Here is a 25,157-nt window from a genome sequence, read left to right as displayed (position 1 = left end):
TGCCACAAACATTACAGAATGCATAGAATAATTAGATCAAAAATATAATGTTGTGTGTTTATCAAATGAAATAGATAAATGGTTGCATTATACCGTGGCAGTGGATAAGTGATGGGTATTAAGGATACGGAGAAGACGAATCAACCCCTGAGGAGCCACGTTAGGATGATATATCCTATTCTAGAAGCAAAACTGAGAATAAGAGGAGAGATTTATTAGTGTATGTTTATATGTCATGTATGTGATTATATCTTACTGATCTGAGTTAATATTACTCTTGCAGGACTGTTTGGAAAATCCGGAGGGTAGCTGATTCTGATTTCAAATACACCCCTTTCATATGGGGTGTATTGGGGGCCTTTCATTCTGGTCGACCATTTGAAGAAGTTACCATTGAGAGGACCTGTACGTTATCATCCAAGAAGAATCATTAGAAATACACAGAAGAAACCAGGAAGAGTTACAGAACAACTATGAATTGACATACGTACCATCGATGGCCAGAAGCCACTCTGGGTTCTCCATGTACAATTTCTCCAAGTCAGCAATTATCTCTTGTGGAGTTTCAACAAGGGGATCCATTGTTACATCATAAGTTTTCTGGGTTGTTGAAGGTATGGATTCTGAACGCGTATGATGCATATATTTATAGTGATATGATTGTGGTAAGTGAAAGGCCGTGAAAGGGGAAGGGTCTGTAATTACTGAGTTTAGGGTTGTGTGTAATATTAATGACCTGCTTTTGCTTTTGTAGATACCAAGACCTTTGGGATTATAGGCCTAATTATTACTCCAAGATATGGATTGACGTTATTCAAGATATTGGTTATTTTTTGTGTTTTAATTCAAAAATTTATTGGTTATTCAAAATATGGATTGACGTTATAGGCACAAATGTAAACATATTATGAGTATTGGTCTTCAATAAAATTAAAACCATTGATATACAAAATTTCATGTTCATATTTTAGTATGTTTCAGTATTCAGGTAAAAACCAGAAATTCAAACGAAGAAGAAGGCAAAAAGTGACATTTTAATTTTTAAAAATGTCATCTAAATAACAATAAAAAGACATTAAAATAAACGTATCTGTCATCTGAAAAAAATCCTTTGACATGATTGATTAAGACCTATACCATCTAAACAGGTTATAACGGTAGAAATTATTATACGAACTGTCATCTCAAATTCAATATGCCAATTTCCCACACGTTAACCTGACGGTTTTAATTATTAGAATGTCATATGATGACATTAAAGGTGACGGTAGTAATAAATAAGCTGCATCGTAACAAGGGTAAGATGACAGTAAGAAAATAGGCTAATGTCATGTGTGATGATGAAACATGACAAAACCTGATCGTCGTCTGAAGGTGCAATAGACGGCAGCGAGCTCCGTGACAGATTTATATGTCATGGGACGACGGTTTTTAACCGTCATCTGAAGAGGGTTTTGGCGTAGTATATATATATATATATGTTCACTCTCAATGGGTATTATCATTTATCACCATCCATGGGTACTATAATTATAGCCATTAGATCAAAGATCTAATGATTTGTATTTTAATTTGTGATTTACTAATTAATATAATTAAAAATTAACATTAAAAATCATATTCTTTCATTCCCCATACATTATACAATACTAAAAGAAATTCTTTCATTCCCAATACAAGAAAATATTCTAATAAATCGTAAACCTATTATTGTTTTCTCAATTTTTTATTATTATTGCTCCATAAATACCCTTGGTACATTTGACGTTTCTAATTACTAATGCTTCTTTTTAAGGAACTACTGCTTTTATTAGTTATTGATATGTCTAAAAACACTACAAAAAAATTCTGTGTTATGAAGTACATACTAATAATAAAGTATAATAAATATAATAGATGTGAAACAACCAAATTTGACTCAGATGAGGACTTGATAAATAATCAGCATAGAATTATATATATCATTAAAATAACTTTCAATTATGCAAATTCACCATAAGATAACTATCCCTGTAAAGAAATATTTATATCAATTACTTGATGTATATTAATATTTTAAATTAGTATAATTGTGTTACATTAATATGTTTGTTATATCAAATTACTTTAATTTCCATACCATTTTTTAATTCAAAATAAAATTTCTATGGTAACTTATGTATTTTTCTAGTAAATAATTTAATAATTTTTATATTTTTACGTATTACATTAATGAGTTCACACATTAATGAGTTCACACATCTATTTTAAAGTCTTCACTTTTTTCATAATCAACTATTTAATTCCTATATTTCATTTTTATATATTAAAGTGAAAAATTCTTTTAGTTATAAAACCAAAAAAATATAGGGTCATTTACATGAAAATCATAAATAAAAATATTATTATTGTTTTGTTAATGCTGATAGTTTAATTCTTAATATATCAAAACTATTAAACTTTATTTTGCAAATGTCATGTACTTTTCTAAACAATTAACTTATGAAATGTCTGCGGAAGGTATTTTTCCTTTAACTGCTAGGTATGGTATAATTGAAAATAGTAAGTGATAAAAGTGTAGATAATTTTTACAATGTGAATTTCCTTGTAAATTTTCCAAAAATATATGATTAGGAATATGGGCCAATCCCATGCCAAAGCCCTACCAACCGATCCAAAGTATGAAAGGCCTTCGGTCCGTCAAAGGTGCATATAAATACCCCTCAAAAGGATCTCACAAGGGTACATAAACTCTCTCTACAAATATATTTGGCACCTCGTCAGAATGTATACTGACTTGATTGTCGGAGTGTACTCAGGGATCGATCCCACATAGAGACATCGAACCCTGGACAAGCACCTCAGAAGCACTTCGGAAGCACCCCTATTGTTACTGTTCAGTCTGATACCTAATTATTTAGTGCGGTGAGCATGGTCTATAAGTAACTTCAGATTTCAGAAAGATGGAGAACCTAGAAGAAACTACACCCCTGAAAGAAATGTTGCCCGGTGGAACGAGTTCAACGGCAAACGAGCACCGAGCGGCTCCCACCATCCCGATCGTTCCTACGAACCTCAGCCCTTTGCTAGAGGAAGTGGACCCAACGAAGGAGGAGACTTACAACACTTTGCAGCTACTCAGCATGATCCAAGGGTTCCAGACGGCACAGACAGTTCAAACTGCGACCCAAATGAAGATCATCGAATAACAAAGGAGCCTACAAGATGAGAATGCTAAAATCTGGCAATACCTTAAGGAAATCATGGGCCCCGCAACTCCGAGGGACGATGGAGGAGGAGTGGGGATGGCGGTCGAACCTTCAGAAGCGTCATCGATAGTCCCAAAGGTGGCCCCGCCTGCAGCGGTCACCCGATCCACATGAACCGATGTCACGACCCCATTGGATATCGAGGAGCTACTATAGTCCAAAATTCAGCATTTTCTTGACAAGAGAGCCCTCGGGGGAGTGATGAGAGGTAACGTGACATCTAGCAAAACCCTGTTGGTACAACGAATCATCGAGACCCGTTTTCCGCGAGACTGGAAGGCATCTCGCCTAGCACAGTACACGGGCACTGAAGACCAAAACGACCATGTGACCTTATTCATGAGCACTATAAACCTCTACTCCAAAGACGAGGATATAATGTGCAAGGTTTTTCCCACCACACTATTGGGGAGCGTGTAGGAATGGTACCGAGGACTCGCACCGGAGTCCATCGACTCGTTCGACCTCCTCAAAGAATTATTCCTTTCAAGGTTTGCGGCTGCGGCCAAGGTCAGAAAAATCAACTCCAACCTCAATGCCATCAAGAAGCGAACGACCTCAATGATAGAAAATCGCGTCTCGAGGACCCTCAAGAGTAGTTCGGTGAGCTGGGCAAAACCAGCACGTCGGGTTGGCCTTCATAGGCTAGCTCGGTGAGCTGGCTCCCGCAGCTCGACGAGCTGGCCTACGAAAATCATCTTTTAAGCTGATTCCTTGCCCCATGAAGCTCTCTCTCTCCCGAATTTCCTACCTGCATTAAAATACACTTTGAATTAGGGTTTAGGTCAATTGAATCTATAAATAAGGCCTTTTTTTATGTATTATCTTTATCTTTTGCTTGTGTAAAATAACCTACCCCCTACCTTGAGAATCCTACCTCCTTCCTCCGCATGCCATTGAAGAACTCCTCCGAGCTCCAAGGTTTCATCAAGGTTGTTCATATCCTTCAGTCATAGGAAGATGATTGCTTGGTCGATAGTTCCCTTAAAGGGATTTTTATTGTCTTTTATTCCCTGTTTGCTTTAGATATTTCCTATGAATCATAGGTTGTTTGTAAACTTGTGACAACAATTCTCTTTTCATCTTTAATATAATTTTCAGTATTAATTTCTCTATTGGTTGTTATTTTCCTTGTGTTTTTATGCTTTACCTAATTGGTTTAAATCATTCAATAATCCAAATACCGTTTAGGTTCATATTGCGAGTCAAATTTGATTAACCCTAACCGAAAAACTTATGAGATTGACAACCTCATAGTTGGTAAGACCCAAATTGTTGAACCAAAGAGCTAGTTTCAGTCTGACAATGGAATAATGGACTAGGAACCCTAAAAGGATGAGTAGGTTTAATTGTCTTAGGCCTAACCAACTCGGATTAGATTAGCAATTAAGAGTTAAATTAGGTTGAAAATAGTGTTATCGTATCATTCCATCAACTTCCAGGTTAAATTAGCTTAAGATCACTTAGGAGTAGGTTTAACTTAGATAAAACTCAATCTAAACACCTCTATAGCCTAGATAATATTATAAGCCTAGTAGTTTGGTACTTGCGGTATAAATCATGTGGATTCGATACCTGGACTTGTCCATATTTTATTACATGATAACGACGTGGTACACTTATCCCTTAGTGAGTGATAACTGGTGATGAACTCTCGATCGGATTCCTTCCCTGCGGGGGGGGGGGGGGGGCACCGTTAGGATCGGCGGGGGGAAGCTCCGATGCCAAAGTCAGTATATAGTAATAGGAATAAACTGTAATGACAAAGTAGGGTTTAGGAGATCGTGAATGTGTACCTCAATAGCTCAAGATGCAAGCTATTTATAGTCGTATAGTTGTAACCCTCGGTAACTAGAAAGTCTCCATTAATGCCTCATTAATGGCGGTTACTGATCCTATTCAAGTATGACCGTTAGCTCATTAATGGTTCATTAGTGCCTTTATCGGGAGTCGGCTCAGCCGTTCAGGGGGCGGATCGAGGCATGATGGCAGGTCTCCCATAGGTTTGACTATGGATAGCATGTAGAGGAATCCATGTGATCCGCCGCTTTGGTAGCTTGCTTGATATGCCATCGCTTTCCCGATTACTTGGATACGCAGTCGTTTTGGTTAATATCCCTTTCAGTCCCGTAGATAATATATCGATGTTATCAGTGAGCTTTCGAGCAACAGCTCAGGGGCGCATCACCTGCAGATTCAGAATTTAGAAGAAGATCATTAGTTGAAGCTTTCAACGATCAACCGTCTTCTGAAGGAAAAAACGGCCAGTTTCCTCATTCGGCAAAATAGATAAAGTCATCAAAAGCTCTAGAAAAAAATAGAAGTTGTTTGTTCTTAACGACTCTCTTCTAATTCAAATGGATAGTTTAAAGGCTCCTCCTATAAAAGCCAAGTTCAACATCCATTTGCAATAACTGATCATCAAGCGAAAAAGATATACATTGCAAAAAGGGAAAAAGAGCAAAGAGATATTACACAAATCATTTTCATATTCGTGTAAACACTTAGAGAGAGATTAGTTCATATTGATTTCCTATATAAATCTTTCTATTGTAAAAATCAGAAGCTATACTGGTGCTTCGATTATAGACAATCAACGAGGGTGATAGCTAAGTGTTTTAGTAGATGACGGTACTTTACTCAAACTTAGTTTATTATGTAAAAGGTTTGTACTCTACCTTTAAAAGAGTTTTTAGTCGATTAAAGCTCATAAGAATGTATTTTGAGGACTAGACGTAGGCAGAAGGCCGAACCAGTATAAATCTACCGAGTAATGTCTTTCTCTTATACCCCCTTTTACTTCTTCTGATATTGCATGCTCTGAACATATGTCTCACATTCGTCACTCTGATTAATTTGTGTATATCATATAAATCGTCCATCTAAGAGATCTTTAGATGCTCTGTTAAAAGAGTTGTCATCTAAGCGTAATCATCAGAAGCATAGTCAATCTCACTAAACTGAAACCTCAGTAGACTAAAGTTGCCTCTGATTTCGATCATTGTCTTTGTGCTACTATTGATCTAAAAGATAAATTTTTTACCCATTAGTTGTATTCATCCCTCCCCATTTAGAACTAATCTACCTTATTAGGGACCAACAAATTGGACTTTACCAGATTTATTACTTGATAACGACGAGGTACACTTATCATTTAGTGAGTCTTTGAGTGTTAGCCCGAGGCGCACTAAGCTTTTAGCGTCGTTGTTTTCGATTTATTTTCCAGCAATATCAAACCATCACGACACGTTCTATATTCTAATTGATTTTGAACTTGAACATTTTGTTCGTAAGTCTAAAAGAAACAGACACATTCAAACCCAATCTGTTTCAATGCGAAAAATCGAGTTTTATGTAAAGCCTTTAAACTTTACGTAAATATTTTATTTTTAGACATAATCTATGTAAAGTTGTATTTTTTCTAAAAACCCATTAACTTTGATAAAAAAAAATTGATTTTTACATAAAATCTCTGAACTTTATACAAATTTAATATTTTAAGATATAATATACATAAAATTGGAACTTTAAAAAAATCATTATCTTCACAAAAAAAAAGTTTACATAACAAAATGAAGTATTAGGTCGTTGTTTAATTTAGAGAAAAACATATACAGCTAAATAGGGGTAATATTGTTGTTTGTTTTACAAGGTCGACTAATGATTAATTTGAAAATCAACGATAAAAAAAAACATGTATAGCTATTCCTATTAATTCTTCGCCCACAATTAATAATTTCATTCTAGCTTATCACCATTTCATTCCGTGCTAATGGAAAATAATTATTATTTAATAAGTGAGCTTGTCTTAATATCTGACCTTTCCTGTCATCTTCAATTTCTTTTTCATAAATTGCCAAGATTAAGTGATCTTTCTTTTTTACTTAGTACACAGCATCCAATGTTTCGAAATTATGAAGAAAAATAAATTAACTTTTTATTAACCCAATATTAACTCATTAATGATTAAAAAAACTCATTAATTTAGTAACTTATTATCATAAGTCACTCATAATAAATGTACACATTTTTCTATAGTACCCATGGATGGGTATTACCCATTGAGAAATAATCCATATATATATATATATATATTTCATTGGTTATTATTAGTTTTCATTACACATCACAACTCAAATAAGATTTAACCTATCAAAAAAATGACACAAAAAAGCTTAGACATTTGAGTCTTTAGCTAGACAATTAGGTTTGATAAGGAACAAAATACATTACAAACTTTAATATATATTTTATTGTTTGAAAGTTTTCTCCGAATTTGTGTTTTCTGGCCACAAGTACTATTCTGGAATCTCGATAATAACATGATTATTTTTCTTTATTAATATTTTAAACTCATATGGAGTATGTTATAAGGCTTTTTTTTGTTTTCTATTCTATTTATTCTAGGCATGTATGATAAATTTGGTTAAAGCTTGTGAGAATCTCGATAAAAGTTCGGCTCGATCAAATTCGGTCAAACCTCGGTCAAATTCGGTCAAAACTCGTCAAAGCTCAGTTCGAGAGGGCTCGGCTCAAGATATTAATGAGTCAATACCGAGCCAACCTAGGGTTTGGTTCGGCTCGGTTTGTTTACACCCTTATTAAGGACTCAGTCAATTAAAGACAAATTTCGGTAATCTTTACTAGAATCCAATTGAACATCAAATACTAAATTAATTTATATTTAAATTTAGCCCTTCATTAGTTTAGTTTTTGTTGATTAACCTTTTGGATGGATACATTAAATTTTTAATCAATTATTTTTTAACCCATTAAGTCTTTAAATTTTTAAATGGAGACATTATGTTATTGATCATTTATGTTTTAAGACATTAAACCCCTCTTGGACGGTCTAGTTATGCATGTGATTCAAACTCATTTAGCGCAAATAGAATTGTTAATTAGTATATCAATGTTTTAACATATCAATAGATATATAGATTTTCATGCTAGATAATTTTGTAACTATATTTACTTTAGATGAACAATGATATCCTCATAGTTTTATGTTAAACGGAGTTTTAATTAATTGATGAACCAAATAAGGGCTTATTGTGTTAAAATAATTATTGATCAATAATTTAGTATATTTATTTAAAAAATCAAGAGCTTAATATGTGTAAAAAAAAGCAAAAGCTTAATATATCTACTTGAATGATTAAGGGATTAATCAATAATTGATGAGAGACTCATTTTAGCTAAAATAAACAATAAAACAAAACTTGCATGTGTTATTTTTTTTTTTAATTTCAAACAAATTGAATTCGACATTAAAAGTAGAGTTAAATTGAAAAGTAAACACATCTTTTTCTTTTTTATTATTATTGTTGAAAAAGTAAACAATGTCTTGTATTGATATTGAAGCATTATTCTACTTAACTACTAAATAGGAAATTAGGATTTGGGTGGATGAGTTAAACAATAAAATCCAAATTATATTTTTGTTGAGATATCAAGTTGAATTAGTATTTGCTTGCTCATATATATAAATCGCACAACCTTATATCGATTTCTCTTAACTTAATTTTCAACAACAACAACATGGTTTCTCTCAGAATTTCTTTTTCACTTTTTGTTCTTTGTTTTCTAGCACTCAATCTTTTAATATCGACTGCTACTCTAGTATCACATGATGGAAGAGCCATCAAAATTGGCGGCAAGCACAAAATATTAATTTCTGGTTCCATTCATTATCCAAGAAGTACTGCTGAGGTAATTAGTTCATTACCTGACCCTTCTTTTCAAAATCATGTTCGTTACAATAATTATTTTTCATTATATATATAGATGTGGCCTGATCTGATAAGGAAATCAAAAGAAGGTGGATTGGATGCCATTGAAACATATGTATTTTGGAATGCATATGAACCTGTCCATCGCGAATATGACTTTACCAGCAATCTTGATCTTGTAAGATTCATCAAAACTGTTCAATCTGTCGGATTATATGTTGTTCTTCGTATTGGACCTTATGTTTGTGCTGAATGGAACTATGGGTAACTAAATATCATTATTAACCGTTCTTGATATGTTTTAACCCATAAATTTTTTAGATATTTTGTTTTTTTAATTATATAGAGGGTTACTTGTGTGGTTGCATAATTTACCTGGAATTGAGTTACAAACAACAAATTCTGCATTCATGAATGAGATGAAAAATTTCACAACTTTGATAGTTGATATGATGAAAAAAGAAAAGCTCTTTGCCTCACAAGGAGGTCCAATTATTCTGTCTCAGGTATCTAAAATCTTAGATTTTTACAATTGAAATTTATTCTATTGTCATTAACAACAATTTAATTTGTTGAATTTGATGAATATATGTGTAGATCGAGAATGAATATGCAATGTGATGGAAAAATATGGAGATGATGGGAAGTCTTACATTGATTGGTGTGCAAATATGGCTGAATCGCTTGATATTGGAGTCCCATGTATTATGTGTCAATAAAGTGATGCTCCTAAACCCATGGTACGTATTGAGTGTCTTATTTAATCGGTTAAATATAGATTTAGATTCGACTGAGTCTAATATTGATATAATAATTATTGCATTTGGAAGAAGAACACCTTTCTTTCTCATGATTAAGTGCATAAAAAGTGACAAAAAAAACGAGAAATTTTACTTACACTTTTAAAATAATACATAAAAATAGATGCATATATTAATCGGGAGTACTGTAGAATTTTTCCAAAATTTGAAACAACAATACATCCTCAATGAAATAAAATCTCAGCATCTGATCGGTAGAAAGAATATAAAAAATCGTTAATGTCTCCAAAAACTCTGCTAATAATGAAAATAAAAAATAAAAAAGTCTAACATCTGTTACTTCCGGGAATATATCAAAGAGTGGTAGTAATAGTAGTCCTAATGTAGAACACAGAGAAGCATATAATGATAGAAAGGGTATTTAGGGTTTCAACCAAAGTTTGCATCTTTAGTACCTTTTAATTTTTAATCTGATTCTCTAGAACTAAGTTGTGAAAAAGGTTGAAAGTTTAACACATAAAACGTTTGTTTATGTTTGTCCTTGTGGGTTCCTCTAATCAATGTTGCAACTCTTCTTCCGCCTTTATACGGAACTAGTGTAAGTTTGTCTAAATCCATTTATTTTCATTTTTTATTAGATAAACACATGCAATGGTTGGTATTGTGATTCATTCACACCGAACAACGCTGATAGCCCAAAAATGTGGACGGAGAATTGGACGAGTTGGTTTAAGAGCTGGGGTGGAAAAGATCCCCTTAGGATGGCTGAGGATCTTGCTTATGCTGTTGCTAGATTTTTCCAAACCGGTGAAACATTCCAAAATTACTATATGGTTTGTGTTCTCTAGTTTATTAATTGTTGGTTTATATTAATTATAATAACAATTTTTATAATTTATTGTTATTTTATTTCAGTATCATGGTGGTACTAATTTTGGAAGAACAACTGATGGTCCATATATCACTACCACTTATGATTATGATGCACCTCTTAATGAATATGGTAATTAATATCTTTTTTAAGTCATTATATTGTTTGTTTCATATATTGACATTAATTTTATATTTTGATACTAAATAGGGGGGTTGAACCAACCAAAATATGATCACTTAAAGCAACTTCACGATGTTTTGCACTCCATTGAAGATGCACTAACTAGTGGCAACATCTCTCGTCTTTATTTTGAAAATTCTGTTGAGGTAATTAAATAAATAATTCCTTCTTTTTGTGTTTTAATTGATTAATTGATCATAGTATTCAAATTAATTATATTAATTGATATTTTCTCTTCAGGGAACTATTTTTACAACAGAAAAAGTTTCAACTTGCTTTTTTAGCAACAAAAATACCACATCAGATGCTACCATTGAATATAAAGATGCTAGTTACAGAATTCCTGCATGGTCTGTTAGTATTCTTCCTGATTGTGTAAATGTAGCATATAACACTGCCAAGGTATGTACATATATAACTTCTAACATTATAATATTTAATTACATTATTACTTTCATCGATTAAAACCTAATTACTTTGATCAAATGAAGGCCGACGAGAAATCTACTTTGGTAGTCTGTCCTACACACAAATCGTTTGTCAGCGAATGTGAAGAGAGCCAAATGGTGTACGTGGTAATGGTTAAGGCGAATCACGAATCCGCCCAAAGGGACGAAAGGGAGATGCCGAATGAAGTGACCCGCCTACTTGGCGAATATCAGGATCTGTTCCCTAACAAACTACCAAGTGGGTTACCACCTTTGAGGGACATCCAACATCATATCGATCTTGTGCCTGGGGCTAGTTTACCAAGCCTCCCACATTATCGAATGAGCCCAAAGGAGAATGACATCATGAGACAGAAAGTGGAGGAACTCATCGAGATGGGATACGTTAGGGAGAGTATGAGTCATTGCGCCGTTCCAGCTTTACTTACACCGAAGAAGGATGGGTCTTGGCGGATGTGTGTTGACAGTAGGGCTATTAACAAGATCACCATCAAGTACAAGTTCCCGATTCCAAGGTTGGATGACATGCTGGACCAACTTGGCGGATCTCGAGTCTTCTCCAAGATTGATCTCAGGAGTGGTTATCATCAGATACGAATCCGATCTAGGGATGAGTGGAAGACCGCCTTCAAGACGAGAGATGGATTGTATGAATGGTTAGTTATGCCATTTGGGATGACCAACGCCCCCAGTACTTTTATGAGGCTGATGAATCAGGTGCTTCGCCCAGTGATTGGAAACTTTGTAGTTGTGTATTTTGATGACATCCTGATTCATAGCGAGACCTTGGTAGAGCATGTGGAGCACTTACGGATAGTGTTTGACCTATTAAGGAAACACCAGCTATACGCCAACACTAAGAAGTGTGATTTCGTCATGGAAAGTCTGGTTTTCCTCGGGTTTGTGGTTAGTGGCGATGGGGTCCAAGTTGATGGGGAGAAGGTAAGAGCCATCCGAGAATGGCCCACTCCGAGGAACGTGGGGGATATCAGGAGTTTTCATGGGCTAGCAACGTTTTATCGCCGATTCATTAAGAACTTCAGTTCCATAGTGGCCCCGTTGACGGAATGTTTGAAGAAAGGAAGGGGGTTCGAGTGGGCGGACGCCCAAGAAGAGAGCTTCACCTTGATCAAGGAAAAGCTGAGTACAGCGCCAGTGCTGGCGTATCCCAATTTTGATAAGCTGTTCGAAGTTGAGTGTGATGCCAGTGGAGTTGGGATTGGTGGTGTCTTGATGCAAGAAAAGAGGCCCATTGCATACTTCAGTGAGAAGCTCTGTGAGGCACGGCAAAAGTGGGCAACGTATGATCAAGAGTTTTATGTTGTAGTGAGGGCGTTGAAAGTATGGGAGCATTACTTGGTGGGAAAAGAATTCATCCTCTACACTGACCATCAAGCTCTCAAGTACCTGGGAAGTCAGAAATAACTTCGAAGCTCCATGCATGCCCGGTGGTCCGCCTTCATAGATAAGTTCCCCTATAAGCTTATCCATAAGGCTGGGAAACAGAACAAGGTGGCGGACGCCTTGAGTCGAAGGGTGTCACTAATCAAGATAGTAAACCTAGAGACCGATTGTTTTGAACACATCCGAGGAGAATACTTGGCGGATCCTGATTTTGGTAGTATCTGGGAAAAATGTAAGAACCAGCATGGAGATGGAGCGTATCACCTGATGGATGAGTATCTCATGAGGGGCAACCAACTTTGCCTACCTTGCACTTCCATTCGCGAGAAGGTTGTTCGGGATCTACATGGCGGATCCCTGAGAGGGCATTTTGGGCGAGATAAGACATATGAAGCAGTGAGTTCCCGCTATTTCTGGCCTAAGATGAGGAGAGATGTTGCCTACTTAGTAGAACGATGCTATGTTTGCCAGACCGCTAAGGGACGCACTATAAATGTGGGCTTGCAGTTACCTTTGCCTGTGTCAGAGACCATATGGGAGGATCTGTCCATGGACTTTGTCCTAGGATTACCCAGAACTCAGAGGGGCATGGATTCCATCTTTGTCGTGGTTGATCGGTTTTCAAAGATGGCTCACTTCATACCATGTCGCAAGACTAATGATGCCTCAGCGACTGCTAAGCTATTCTTCAAAGAGATTATCAGGCTACATGGCGTACCTAAGAGCATTGTCTCGGATCGTGATACGAAGTTCCTCAGTCACTTCTGGCGGACATTGTGGGCTTTGTTCGATACGTCTCTGAAGTTTAGTACCACCGCCCACCCTCAAACAGACGGACAGACAGAAATGGTCAATAGAACCTTGGGAAACTTACTGCGCAGCAAGTGTAAGGATAAGCCCAGGATGTGGGATGTGGTTCTAGCCCAAGCTGAGTTCGCCTACAACGGCTCTGTACATTCGGGAACCGGGAGATCCCCATTTGAGGTGGTATACACACAGACCCCGAATCACGTCCTTGATGTAGCCTATCTTCCTAAAGGAAACGTGACTGCCAACCAGCTGGCCAAGGATTATGTACAGATGCACCAAGAGGTGAGGGAGACTCTTGAGGAGAGAATTCAGAAGTTAAAGGCTAAGGCGGATGAGCACCGCAGGGACCTACAGTTTGAAGTCGGGGGTGAGGTTATGGTATATTTGGGCAAAGAGAGACTCGCCAGCGCCGCCAGTAGCAAGCTTCGGCCTAGGAAATACGGACCATATAAGATCACCAAGAAGGTCAATGCCAATGCCTATCATATAGCATTGCCGAACTGGTTTGGTAAAATCTCACCAGCATTCAACATCCGTGACCTTAGCCCATGGAAGTCGGATGGTCCTTTGAAGTTCAAACAGGGCGAATCGGTGCCGAGTTCTTTTAAAGAAGGAGAGAATGATGCGGACATCCTAACTGAGATCACTGATCACAAGCGCTCTGGCGAATCCCTAGACATCAGACCCACGGAGGTTATACCTAGGAGGGCGGATCCCCAGGACAAGCAAGCGGGGCGAATCTAGGAGTACGCAAGGAGGCGTATCAACATCTACCCTGGGCGGATCTCTAGGTTTACTTCCTCCCGAAGTAATTCACCAACAACCCTGACAATCCGTACATATACCAATGTACTGTTTGTCGGGGCGTATCACCTATTTTACCCTTTTAGGGATAGCCTTAATGTAACCCTAGTAGAGGTAATCCTTGTCTTTTGTTATCATTAAGGGGAAGTATTTAAACCCTCATTTTGTAAGAATGACGACAACTTTTAATCAATCAAACATTATTCTCTTTGAGAACCGAGGTTTATACCTTGTTATTGGGATTCACTCCTTCTAGTTTAGCTAGAGAAGAAACTCTTTGTTGGTTTACGACTAAAACCTTCATTTATCGCGTTCAATCTGTATCAGGTTGCATATATCTGTTATGCGCATTAGAATACTATTAACGAATTGAATTGTGAATTATATAGGTATCATGTGTCTCGATCTTTCCTTAAAGATGGGAAAAACAATTTGGTTCTTTTCGAGGAACTCGGAGGCAATCTAACAGAAGTTAGTTTCCAAACTGTTTCGGTCGGAACAATAAGTGGTAAAGTGAATGAAGGAGAAACACTTGTATTGTCGTGTGAGGGTAAATCAATTTCGGAAATTAAATTTGCTAATTTTGGGGACACTCAATTCGTAATGGGTTCATTTAGTAAAGGAACATGTTCATCACAAGATACATTACCAGTGGTCGAAAAGGAAAATTAGTTTGAGTTAGTTTTTGTTAAATTGATATAAAATGTTAATTAATTATTGATTTCTAATTTGTAAATTTGATTTTTTTTACAGACATGCATTGGACAAGAGACTTGTAAGATGGAAGTTAGGATAGACAATTTTAGAACAACATATTGTGAGGATAATTTTGTGCATACTTTAGCGTGGAGACTCTTTGCTAGTTATTAATTAGCTTTTTAGAATATTTTAGATTTTAAATAATGCTTTAATCTTAATTTTATTTTACATTTTGTAGTCAAAGGATGATTATTAGAGTAATGGTTCAATAAAAGATTAGTTTTTTTTTAAAAAGAAATTATTCCCACTTTTAATTCCATACTCTTATTTTCTTATTCGTCCTTTGCATATTCTATTAAAAAAAAGCTACCTCTAAAGAAAGTGATTTCAGATATCATAAACATATTGAGCCATTAAATCAAAGGTTTTAGATTCTATATTTTTTTATCCTAAAAATCAGCATATAAATAAGTTAATGTAATAGATATTAACTTTTAAATAGAAAAACTCTTAATTTGTGTAACTACTTTTTAAATTATTTAGCACTTTCAGTGATTTTAATTTTTTATAATTATTATAATAAATATTTTTTAAAGTTTCAAGCACCTCAAGTTACATCATATAATAACACTTATTGAAAATTACAAAATATGGGTTATTAGCATCTTCATCCTTTTCTTTTTCTTTTTTTACATATCCGAATAATACGTGTTAGTTTTGCCTGTTATGACTTACAAGTACAAACACCCACAAGTGATGAAAGGATTTATTAGAAGATGATTATGAAAGTTTAATTTGCATTACTTTTGATGGCTGCTGGTTTTATGTAGAATTGTTAGTTGCCTCATGTTGGGTGTTTTCCGTAAGCATACGGTTTACACGTTTAAGTAATAAAAGATATCGATCCCACATGTAACGTTTGATATTTTGATTAAAAGATTGTTGTTTTGATTAAATTCATTTTCACTTAAGGTAAATAGAAAATCGTTAATTGTTAAATGTTTTCTAGTTTAGGGTTTAGGGTTCCGACTCCAATGCCTACAGAGGTCCTTTTTTCAACTTCGAAGATCAAGTTAGTTCAACGTATACATTCAATATATTAAAGGGAGGAGGTGATTGGTTGGGGGATTTCAGGAAATGGCAAGTGAATGAGGAGATATAATTCCATTTGTTAGTGTTTGTTTCAACAATTCAATGAAACCCTTTACCAATTTTTAGTTTTGGATAGACCCCAAAGTGTTTTAGACTAATTACTACAATCACATAGGTTTTGTATTCCCTTTCCTTATGTTTCCCTCCAATCAAGTTCTTGTCAATGCTCACCCCTGTCTCAATCCCGTCTCTAACGTCGCTCCTTTGCTCTGTCCATCCTTCAACCTCGATTAGGTCTTCTTCACCGATCATTCCTCACACTGTCGATCTCTCCCCTTCACTCCATTTCTCTCTCTCTCTCTCTCTCTCTCTCTCTCTCTCTCTCTCTCTCTCTCTCTCTCTCTCTCTCTCTCATCTTCTCACTTCTTAGTTGGATTTCTACAAATTCACATTGGTCGATTGTTGCAATTTGACTAACTCCAAGCTTTGGAAGTAGGTCAGATTCTGATTGGACAACCAAACAATGTCACGATTTTTTTAAGTGTCACGATGCTTTCAAAGTCATATATGTCAAAAGTCTTCCTGATAGAAATGACAATAGAAATGCTTAAAGTCTCTTTGTCGATGAAGTGTTAAAAAGACTAGTGGGTTGCGTTTGTTTTTTTAGTATGAAATTCACTATATTTGAAATAAACATTTTATAGACAGCCACGTTATTTATTTCATATTTTTTTTTGGTGCTTGTAGTTAGTATTGACATTACCAAGAAATGATATTTTGGACTTTTGATAAATAAGTCACATCGGAAACAAGTTTAATCATAAAAATAGGTTGATCATTTGAAACAGGTTCAACTATATAGATTGACAACAAAAATTAATCACGAAAACAGGTTGATTCCCCATTTAAATCAAACAATCACAATGGGAATCAAGAGGTAATGTATTCTCGAATATATCTAAATAGATAGGGAAATACATTTCCTTTCTCCTTGTATTTCTTTGTGGGTTCCTTTTCGGTACCCATATACGAACCAAACGTCCCTTAAATTGTATAATCAAATGGAATGAGGATGTAGAGAGAGATCAAATGACTAGTTGCCCTTTATAGATGGGCAGCCCCTTATATTTTATAGGTTAACTGACCCATGTACTTCTTATTGGGTCATAGGAGGAAGCCCACTTAGTGGAACTTACAGTTTATTGGGCCCATATGTTATGGGCTGTAATCCCATTTAATGTGTATTTTCCATTTTATTTATTGAGTATATAAAAGAAAAAAAAATATTACTCTCACAATATGGATGAAAACTAAAGAAAAGAGAGTATGAGATTTTACTCCAAAGATATTGCCAAATATGATGATACTAGAAGACAAGAGATGGGCCATTGCTTCTTAATTAATTATAAGATTTTTTTTGGATGGATTATGTCATAATAATAAAATAATTAAGTGTCTTCAGGAAGACAAAATCTAATTGGACCAATTTTGTTTATATCTATTAGCTTCTTCTTCCAATCCAATAACATGTGCAACCCAAATTGATTTGCCATCAAGTAGGTAAAAAATGAACGTGAGATCTACTCATGTCGTTTATGACTTTTAAACTAGTAATAATTATTTTACTTAGAGAGAGAGAGAGCATTATGGATTGTCGTACACCCAAAAAAAAAAAAGCAGAATCCAGAAATTGTGTTAGAAATAGTAGATGTTCCACTTCTAGATCTTTTTTGAGCATTATCTGCATGGGCTGCCTGTGATAATTATTATAACCAAACAATGACATTTACTTATCATATTATGGAAAATCCAACCTATATATATGTATTTATGTATATGGCACTGTCTTGAGAAACTCTCCATAAAAAGAAAACAAATTGGAGATTATATATTATATGTCCATATATTGAATGTCTCATCTTAGGGTGTGTTGAAATTTCGCCATGATCATTTAGTATGAGTGGCTTTTCTACGATGTCAATAAACCGTTTGAATTAAAAACTTAAATTGATAGTTAAAATCGAATAATAGTTTTTATATTAATCTAAATACATGATGATTTTCCCGAACTTAATCTAAAAAACCGGTGGGTTCCTAAAACTTTGAGATGTGATTGGACTTATTTAAAATGGTTTATTGACTTCCTAAAAGAAAAGACTCTATAAAATATATATATTTTAAGTTGTTCAAATCTACTCTTAGTTTATTCATATCACATTAAATAAATTTAAGTGCCTAAGGTGTGATTGGAAGAAAGGTTTTAGAGGGTTAGGGCATGTTTGGTTCAGCTGTTAGCTAATAGTTGTTGTGGTTGCTGTTAGCTGTTTGCAGTTACAGTAAGCTGTTAGCTGTCGCTGTTAGCTGTTTGTTATTAGCTGTTTAATTACTAGTGTTTGGTAAAATTATATTGAACTATTGCTGTTCGGATTTAAAATGTCTAAAATGGACATGTTTTAAATTAATCAATGATAAAATTATAAAAGAAAAAATGTGAAAAAATGCCATAAAATTGCTTTTGGCTGCTAATATTAGAGGTATAATTGCACCATTTTAGACGTTAAGGGTAAAATTCCTCCTAGCTACAAATGTTAGAGGTATTTTTGCATCTTATCCTATTATAAAATAAAAAATGTGTTACACAAATTAATAAAAATAATCTATATAAAAAATAAAAAATTTATTGGACGCAATAAAACTTTATTCTTCCGGTAATTATGTTGTAGAAATATAAATAATGTTAAAGAATAAACATATTTTGTGGAAATAAGAAGGATAATTTTGTCAATAACATATAACTACAAACAGCTGTTTATGAAAAGCTCCAAATAGAAGCTTCTCGTGAAACGCTCCAAAACGCTGCAGTATCCAGAAAAAATGTTAAACGCTATGGTTATATAAACCTAACCAAACGCTATATTTCCTGCGGTTTGGAGTGAAACGCTAAACGCTCTTCCGAAAAGCTGAAACAAACACCCTCTTAGTAAAGGAAAAGTTTAGAATGATTGATGAGAACCCTTGTTTGAGTGAAGATGTATCAAGGGTTAAGATTTTTCAAGAATTTATCAATGATTATAACCTTCCAAAATCCGTCAAATTTTGAACCCTCTAAATTGTTGGGTTTAGGAGGATTAAAATTTTAATTCATAAAATTACCCTTACATATATATATATATATATTGTAAATCGGAATCACCCTCTAACTCAAATCACAACCTCATGAATTTGTTTCTCTCATTTTCATGGACATGGAACCCATATATTTCACGGTAAAAAAAGAAAAAAAATGTGAAAATAGAAAAATGAAAAAAAGTGAAAAACATAGAAAACAGTAAAAAATATAAAAAAAACAAAAAAACATTAAAAATACAAAAAAAAAAGAAAAACACAAAAAGGAAAAACATGAAAACTAGAAAATAAAAAATGTTAAAACATAACAAATGGTAAAAAATATGAAAAACAAAAAACGATATAAAAAACAACAAAAAAAAATTATAATTATTTGTTTGTTTTCCCATTTTTTTCGTTCTTCACATTACTTTTGTTTTTCGTTTTTCTTTTTGCATTTTTTTATTATTCTACTTTTTTACAATTTTCCCAGTTTTGTCTTTTTCCATTTATACCGTTTTTTTTTTCTCTTTTTTCGTTTCTCATGTTTTATGTTTTTTCATATAAGATTATGGAATTTGAACTAGATTCCGATTCCAATGAAATGAAGTTTAATGAAGATGCTAATTTTAATATATTGAATTATAATCAATTTTAACTTTATTTCAGCTATATTTCAATTAGATTTAGTTAATCGGGTTAAACGAGTCCATCCGTATAACCCATTTATTAAATGGATTGATTCATATTAACCAATTTAATAAATGGACCGTATTAATTCGTTTATTAAATGGTTAAGTCATATGTCACACCGTTTATCCATTTTAACAACCCTATTTTAATAAAATTTTACCCATTTTATATATGTAGAAGAATAAATTAGATACCATATTTAATTAAAAAAAAGTCATTTCATTAATTTTACTAATTTTCATCTTTTTACAAATCCTCATAAAATTAAGGTTAATTCCTTACTTTTTCATTCCATTCCCTCTCTTTTCCTTCCTTTACTAACATCTCTCATCCTTCCATAAAATCAAACCCTTAAAGTTAAGGGGATAAATTTGTTTTTTTTTTTTTTAACATGGGAACCATATGAAGCTTTTTAATTTAGTAGTATATAGTAAATTAAATAATAATCCTCGTAAATTGTCAATAAAGATAAAGAAGAATGAAGAAATGTCAACAAATAAAGTGGGTATGTATAGTATAGTATAGTATAGCTTCAAAAGACTAGACGAACGAAGCACACAACTCAACTCTTTTTCTATGAATCCCCATTTCCATCTTTTATTTTTCTTTCCCTTTATCCTTTTTCAATACACTTTCTTATAAATTGAAAGAAAAAGAAAAGAAAGAAAAAACAAATGGGTTAATTTTGGTGGTCCAATACTGCTTCTTCCATTAAAGCATCTTTTACCGGATGATCCGTATCCACTTTTTATAAAACCTTCTTCTTACTACATTATATTAATAGTAATGGAATAGACGTATCCTTCCTTCTCATACATCACACACACACACGTGACTTTTATACATCACGTGCGATTCCTTCTAAAAGACAAAGGTTCCCTTGAGAAGCATCTTATTTAGGGTTAGGGTTTTTCTTTTCCGTATAACGACGAAATCATTGCTTTGCTTTCCTTTGCTACCTTTCTTTTTTCTTTTTTATTTTATATACATACATACATACAAACAAGCTTAAAACAGACAAATCTCAGCTAGCTTTCAAAATCTGTTGCCTGTTTCTCAGATAATCACATTAAGTAATTTTAATTGCAGTAGAAATTAGTGGTTGATTCTTTCTACGAAAGTTTTTATCTTTTTACCATTTATAAAAGGGTCTCTGGAAAGCTAGCAAAAGATTAAAAATTTAAAAATGGGGGTGTTTGTCAGGTGAGGAAGAATTTGGAAATAGTGAAAAGATGGAAATAGAAGAGGGATCCAAAGAGAGTTTTGAAGGAGTTAATCAGATACTTAAAGTAGGAAAAAGCAAAGGTTTTTCTGGTCATCAGAAGAAGAAGGAGAAGAAGAACAAGTATAGAAGCTTTGATAGAAACATTTCAAAGCTACATTTTTAGTCAGTTTCTCTCATATTTCGCTTTCATGGAATAGCCCACTCTTTTTGTTTTCTTCTTCTTGTTCTACTTCTTTTTTTTATTATTTATTTTCCCATGGAATGGAATAGCTTCCCCTTGACTGACAGACACTTCATTGAAACGAACGAGAAAATAGATCAAGCGAGACATGATGACCTTCTTTTCCTAAATAACAGTAATCATTTCCTCTTTTGACAATAATAAGGATAATCATAACTATCATTACACTTCTAATAATAACATCTCACAACCTAAATTAATTATCATTTCTAATTAATTTGGAACCCATATCATATCAGTGTACGTATGAAGCATTAATGAGATTGATCAGACAAATCCCTAGAGAGAATTCAACCATCTCAGCTTTAATTCTCCTTCCTTTGAAAAACAACTAAAATAGAAAGAGTCAAGACTCTTTCTTTCTCTCTCTTAATCCTTGCATTAATGGAACTGAAACATTACAGACATCAAAATCAGAAAATACCCACAACAAGAGGAAGAAGAACAAGGGTCCAGCCAGGACAGGAGAGATCTGAATAACATTGCACCAATAAAATAAAAGATGAAGTTTTGATTTTTTAGCTTTTTGTTGATCATCACTAAAGTTATATACACAAACCCATACTCAAAAAAACAACATAAATGGAACAAGAAAATTCTAAATAGATCAAGATAGTAACCCGAAAAAAAAAAAAAATTTGCAAAACCTTAACATGTTGAAGAAGGCATGAGATTCAACCCTAAATCATCTTTCTGCAACATCAACCGAGTCTTGGTACTCTCCATATTTGCTGCATTAGAACCATATTCCGGGTGCAGTCTTTTCTTTGAATGTAGAGGAACACCAAACAGCTTCGTTTTACAGACATTGTTGTTAGATTCATCAACAAATGTCAAAGAACTCTGTGAAGTATTAGTAGGAGAGTTTAAGACTTGAACTTGAGGGATTTGTTTAGAATTAGAGTTAGAATTAGGAGGGTAACATCCTACTCCGAGAAGCTGATGATTCAATGGCTTTTGTACTCCCCCAAAAGGAGCAGTAGTAGAAGGAGGGTTACAAAGAAGCATAGAAGAAGGATAAGAATTACTAGGAGCAACAGGTTTCACATGATTTTGAACAAAGTAGATAATATCATTGTAAAGCTTTCTCATGTGTGCAAGTTCAGACATTAGCATATTGTTACTTCTTCTAAGTCTCTCATTATCTTCTGATAAAGCTGTGATTGAGCTGCTGTTATATCCATTGAAAGCATTATGAGTACCTCCAGGGGAAGAGAGAGGCGGCGAGTCACACCAATTGTGAATCGGTTGCTCATCCGATTCACAAGGGGAGATGCTAACTCGGTTATTAGGAAAAGGGAAAAAACCAGGTCCAAGTGGTGAATGATGATGATGGTGATTAATAGCTACTTGTGGCTGAGCTGTTTTTCTTCTGTGGATTTCACATAGCAAATGCTTTTCCCCTTTCTTGAAGAACTCATTAGCAAACTCCCATCTGTCTGGTACAATCTTCCTAAAACCCTAATTCACCAAAAATCAAAATCAAAATCAGTACATAAACCCACAAATTAAAAACAGAAAAAGATAAGATCTTTACATAAGTATTGAGCTGGCGGACAAAACTAGAGAAATTGTTATGCTTGAAATAGTTAGGAAGAAGATCCCGGGCGAACTCCGGCGGCCTCCAAACGACGAAAGTAGTATCATCTTCACCCCAAGAAACAATGTGGTCGGTGGTGGGATCATCAACTAATTGGTAAGTTTTAGTAAGGAATGGGGCTGGGACCGATTTGTGTGAGTCTAAAGAAAGTAATATTCCTTCACAGTTGTCAAGCATAAGCGCCATTGTAGAGCTAGCACACTAAGAGTAAGAAGAGAAAGGAAGAGCAGAGAGCAGTGTGAAAATGGATAATTAAAAAAAGAAAGAGAGAGAGGGGTAGTAAGTAATATGAATATGCGGTTGTTTTTCGATTTATTACATTACATTAGTATGTTTTTTTTTGGGTTTATTAATATAAATTAGTTTGGGTCCTCGGTTATGTAGTGAGAGAGAATATGTGTCTGTCTGTCTGTCTGTTGTGTCTAGGGGCTGTGAAATAAGGGCCTTTCAAGACAAACCCGTGAACCCTCTCTTTCTCTTTCTCTCTCTGACATTGATCTCGCGCGCACACCCACTTGCCTAATTACATTTTCACCCCCTTTTCTTTCCCTTTCTTTCTACGTAGTCAACTATACAAATACTATCCATTTAGTACAGTACATATCCTTATTTACAGTTGTTGAGGGATCAGGAGGATATTTGTTTTTAGGAAACAAGCTATAGCTGATATTATGTGTATAGACCTATTTATTTCTAAATATGCACATCTTTATTATTTTTTAACATTTACTTTAAAATAGCAATTGCCTATTCATTGTCTTCCCATTCTTAACTGCATTTCTACTGTTTCTACCATGGAAAAGGTTGTAATCATTTAATTCGATTCTTACTATTTTGAATAAATAAATAAAAATAATCTTAATTACATGAAATATATCACTAAAAAAGGGTCTAATTAAATTTCAAACATATTCATTGGATCAATTAGTAGAAACACTATTATGATTTTTGGGAAATAAATATCATTTTGGCTCCTCAAATTTAGCTTGCATCACCAAAAATAAAGTTTAGGTATAAACTTAATTTATAATTCAATCTTTTCCTTTTTTTTTTTAATTAGTCCACATATGTCCAAAATTGGTGCATAGGTTTGTTTTGCACCAAACAAATTGGTGCAACACCATTTTTTATTTATTATTATTATTATTTTGATGCATAGGTTTGTTTTCATTGGTGCATAGGTTTGTTTTATTATTTTTAATCACTTCAATATATATATAGTTTTGTTTTTTTTTTTGAAATAATATATATAGTTTTGTTATATTTTGGATTAGTTTTGTTTGCTATGTGAATATATTTATATTTTTAATTAGTTTTATTATTAAAATGATATTAATAAATATTAAATTTTATTTTTATAAATTAAATTAAATTTGGATGTAGTCATTTTAATTTAATAAATACATTATATGTACTCAAATTAATTTAATGATAATAATAAAACATTTTAATTTCAAAGGAATATTTTGTTTGGAGAGTGAAAATAGTGTAATTATTGAAGAACATTTTTTTTGTAACAACACTAAAATAGAGAAAATAGAGAAAATACACCTAAATGGTTAGAGATGGTCTGATGTTCACACGTACTATTTTGAATGGTTGACACGTACTATTTTGAATTGATTTAATCTAAAATACCAAATTAAGTAATTAATTAAAAAAAAATCATAATAATTTTTATTATTATGTGTAACACTTATATATGCCAATTTGTCTTGAAATTGAAGTGTGTACATCACAATGATCATCTTACTATGTGTGTGTTGAAATTCCCTATCATATTAAGAAATCATATGATTCACAAATTTAAGGAAATAAATAAATATCATTTTGGCTCCTCAAATTTAGCTTGCATCACCACAAATAAATTTTAGGTATAAACTTAATTTATAACTCAATCTTTTGTTTTTTTGTTAAATTAGTTCACATATGTCCAAATTGGTGCATAGGTTTGTTTTGCACCAAACAAATTGGTGCAACACCATTTCTTTTATATGTGTGTATATTTGTGTATATTTATATTTTTCATTAGTTTTCTTGTTAAAATGATATTAATAAATATTAAATTTCATTTGTAAAAATTAAAATAAATTTTTATGTAGTAATTTTAATTTAATAAATACATTATAATATCAATCTATATGTAGTCAAATTAATTTAATAATAATAATAATAAAATATTTTAGTTTGAATGGAATATTTTGTTTAGAGAATGAAAATAGTGTAATGATCGGAGAACA

At 33.6% G+C, this 25,157-nt stretch overlaps 1 protein-coding gene and 1 pseudogene across 1 annotated transcript; one reads left to right on the top strand and one right to left on the bottom strand.

Annotated features, from left to right (window-relative positions):
* The first annotated feature begins 3,670 nt into the window (after window positions 1-3,670).
* LOC136236099 (beta-galactosidase 15-like) lies at window positions 3,671-14,934 on the top strand (annotated as a pseudogene).
* Window positions 14,935-21,757: 6,823 nt separating this feature from the next.
* LOC136200567 (heat stress transcription factor B-4) lies at window positions 21,758-23,289 on the bottom strand. The gene is made up of 2 exons (XM_065990940.1): window positions 22,855-23,289; window positions 21,758-22,778 (listed from the first exon to the last, which is right to left on the bottom strand). The coding sequence occupies exons 1-2, from the start codon at window positions 23,101-23,103 to the stop codon at window positions 21,966-21,968; spliced, it is 1,062 nt and encodes a 353-aa protein (XP_065847012.1). The 5' UTR covers window positions 23,104-23,289; the 3' UTR covers window positions 21,758-21,965.
* Between the last annotated feature and the right edge of the window lie 1,868 nt (window positions 23,290-25,157).

Source organism: Euphorbia lathyris, chromosome 7 (genome assembly GCF_963576675.1).
Source record: "Euphorbia lathyris chromosome 7, ddEupLath1.1, whole genome shotgun sequence".
Classification (NCBI taxonomy): Eukaryota; Viridiplantae; Streptophyta; class Magnoliopsida; order Malpighiales; family Euphorbiaceae; genus Euphorbia; species Euphorbia lathyris.
The sequence above is the reverse complement of the archived record's forward strand: the minus strand, read 5'-3'. Positions and strand labels throughout refer to the sequence as shown.